Source organism: Triticum dicoccoides, chromosome 1B, assembly GCF_002162155.2.
Source record: "Triticum dicoccoides isolate Atlit2015 ecotype Zavitan chromosome 1B, WEW_v2.0, whole genome shotgun sequence".
NCBI lineage: Eukaryota > Viridiplantae > Streptophyta > Magnoliopsida > Poales > Poaceae > Triticum > Triticum dicoccoides.
Window position 1 is genome coordinate 666,128,946 of NC_041381.1, and position 2,686 is coordinate 666,131,631.

Here is a 2,686-nt window from a genome sequence, read left to right on the forward strand (position 1 = left end):
GCAGCTGCTGGTGTCAACGACGCGGAGCTGTCAGTGTTCTTGTCCGTGATGGCCTGCTCATCAGCGCCGCCTGCGCGTCCTACTTTGTCGCATGAGTGCTGCGCGCGGCCTCGTAGAGCACCCGCTGCTGCTCGACAAAGTTTATGTTCTCCTTGTCCATGCATGTTGAGTTCCAGCTCGCGAACTCGGCCTAGATTTTGCCTTCCATCGACCGGTGATTCTCGAGGATGGCAAGGGTATACCATTGCTCGTCCCACGTCTGCCGAAACATATATGGCAGCGGTCCGGATGCCCAAAAAAACCTTCTTGGTTTGCATCCGGTTTGCCGGATTCCGAACCACCGAACTGATCCGTAGATCGATTGGCTACCGTTTTGGGTGAGAAACTGTGTCCGGATACGTCTGGATGTTCGATGTAGGAGAGCTGCCCGGACATTGCGAGCGCTGCGGGTTTCAACGGACTTTGCATTCAGTTTGTACGCATAAGCCATACTCGAGAACACAGTTTCCATGCACGGGTTAACTAATTGAGCTGCCTATTTAAGGTACACCGGGCAGTGGCGATCTGAAGCCGTTGCCTGCCGGTGTAAACTGAGCAAGCCAACAAAAGGGGACAACAGAGCATGCGTGCTTGCATATGTACGTGGAAATTGCTGCTGCTACTACTAGTGGACATTACAAAGGCCGGCTTTCTTTTCCAGCATGACACATTGGGCAGGCAGCTGCCGCCGGTGCGATGCCAGTTTTGGCCTTTGGGCTACTCAGCCATGTACTAGCGACAACTACGCCTACTTCTTTTTGTTACCAAAATATGTGTGGATCGATGGATTAATTAGTAAACAACTCCTGCTGAGCGAGCTAGTGCACTGGTGCCACGTGAGGTGGCGCCGGCGCCGGCGGCTGGACGGCGTTGCTGCTGCAGTCTTGGGCGGCGGAGGGGAAGAGCTCGAAGGGGCCGAGGCGGTTGTCGCCGAGGCGGGACTTGTAGGCGGCTTTCTTGTACTCGGCCCAGGTGAAGTCCCTGTACATGCTCAGCTCCCCTTCCCGCATCAGCTCCGGCAGCGGCGCGATCCGCTGCGTCGGCGCGGGCCCGCCGAAGTAGATCACCGACAGCCGCGACTGCTCCCCCTCCGCCGGCGCCACCACCCGGTGCTTCACGCTGTGGAACCGCCCGTTGGTCAGCACCTGAATGCACCAAAACAAACGAGACACATCAGTGATCAGTGAGTAGCTAGTAGACGCACAGGTGGTAGGGCACAGGCGCTCGCCACAAGGGTCGCAAGGCAATGAGTTGCACGCTTTGCGCGGTACGTCCTTGCCAAGAACTGAACTGGCCCCAGCGGCTAAATTAAATAATGCGCCAGACCAAACCATGCATGCAAACACTACGCTTGGTTTGCGTTGCGAATAACAAAGTGACTAGTGAGCGAGTGGTAATGGTAATGGTATGGCACCTACCCGCAGGGAGTCCCCGACGTTGACGAAGAGGGAATCCGGGTCGGGGGCCACGGGGACCCAGCGGCCGTCCGGGAGCATGATCTGGAGGCCCCCGGTGCGGTTGGACCGGAGAAGGGAGATGACCTGCGGGTCCGTGTGCTCCCCGAACCCCGTCACGCCGCGGCCGCGCTGCCCTGCCGCCAGGGGGCACGGCCACGGCGGGTAGTGGTTCACGCGCACAATCTCGTCAGCTTCGTCCGACGCCACCACCCGCCGCAGCACGCCGCGGTTCTCCTCCGCGAGCCCCAGCCCCTCCGCCATGAGCTCCAGCACACGCGCTCCCACCTCGCGCACCGCGTCCGTGTACTCCTCCAGCGCCGCCCGGAGCGACGGCGGCAGGGACGCGGCGGCGACAGAGCCGGACCCGACGGAGAGAAGGATGTACTCAAGCCAACCCACGTCGCCGTTGCGGCCGATGCTCTTGCTGCCGTAGCCCAAGGGGTTCGCCGACGCCTCCAGCTTCTTCTTGTGCGGCAGCGCGAAGAAGGCCGCGGCGCCGGCCTCCAGCGCGTCCGTGAGGGCGGTCGGCACGCCGTGGTTGATCGCCCTGAAGATGCCCACGCTGCGGCATGCCTGCTCCACGGCGGCCGCCGCGCCCGGCGCCGACAGGTCGACAGTCGGCACCGCCGCCGCCGCCGCCGCATTAGCGCATTTGACCAGTGGGATCTTGTCCATGGACATGGGCACCGTGATCCCCACCATGGCCGACAGACGATCTCACAGAGCAGTTTCCGGTATGTGCTACCTAAAGAGCGCACCTGGTTTCTATCTAGTGAAGCAGAGCAGAACCGAAACAGAGGATGCTGCGAGCGTTTGCACTTGTGGTCATCTGATGGGGTGACGGCCTCGTATATATAGGCGACAGGAGCATTAATTATCAGCTGCAGTAACTAACTAACTAACTAACGAACCAGGTTGGTTTGGTTTAGGCAAGAGTGTCAGAGCAAGCTACGTGGATGCATGCACTACGTGGATACAAATTCCCCTGTTATCACCGTTCGCTTGAACATAGATTTAGTTACCTTTTTTCATCGTTTTCACATAATATATATATATATATATCTTTACCTACTAATAAAGCAAATAGTGCTTCTGCCCGTCCGTCATTAAAAATGCCCTTGAAGTTGGCAATAATTACCCACCAATGCCACCCGTAAGTGGCAAAAACGATTCGTTTTTAATTTCTAATA

At 58.1% G+C, this 2,686-nt stretch overlaps 1 protein-coding gene across 1 annotated transcript; it reads right to left on the reverse strand.

Annotated features, from left to right (window-relative positions):
- Positions 1–857: 857 nt before the first annotated feature.
- LOC119350858 (gibberellin 2-beta-dioxygenase 3-like) lies at positions 858–2,301 on the reverse strand. Its single transcript, XM_037618488.1, has 2 exons — positions 1,458–2,301; positions 858–1,184 (listed from the first exon to the last, which is right to left on the reverse strand). Exons 1-2 carry the CDS (start codon positions 2,196–2,198, stop codon positions 858–860), a joined length of 1,068 nt encoding a protein of 355 aa, XP_037474385.1. The 5' UTR covers positions 2,199–2,301.
- Between the last annotated feature and the right edge of the window lie 385 nt (positions 2,302–2,686).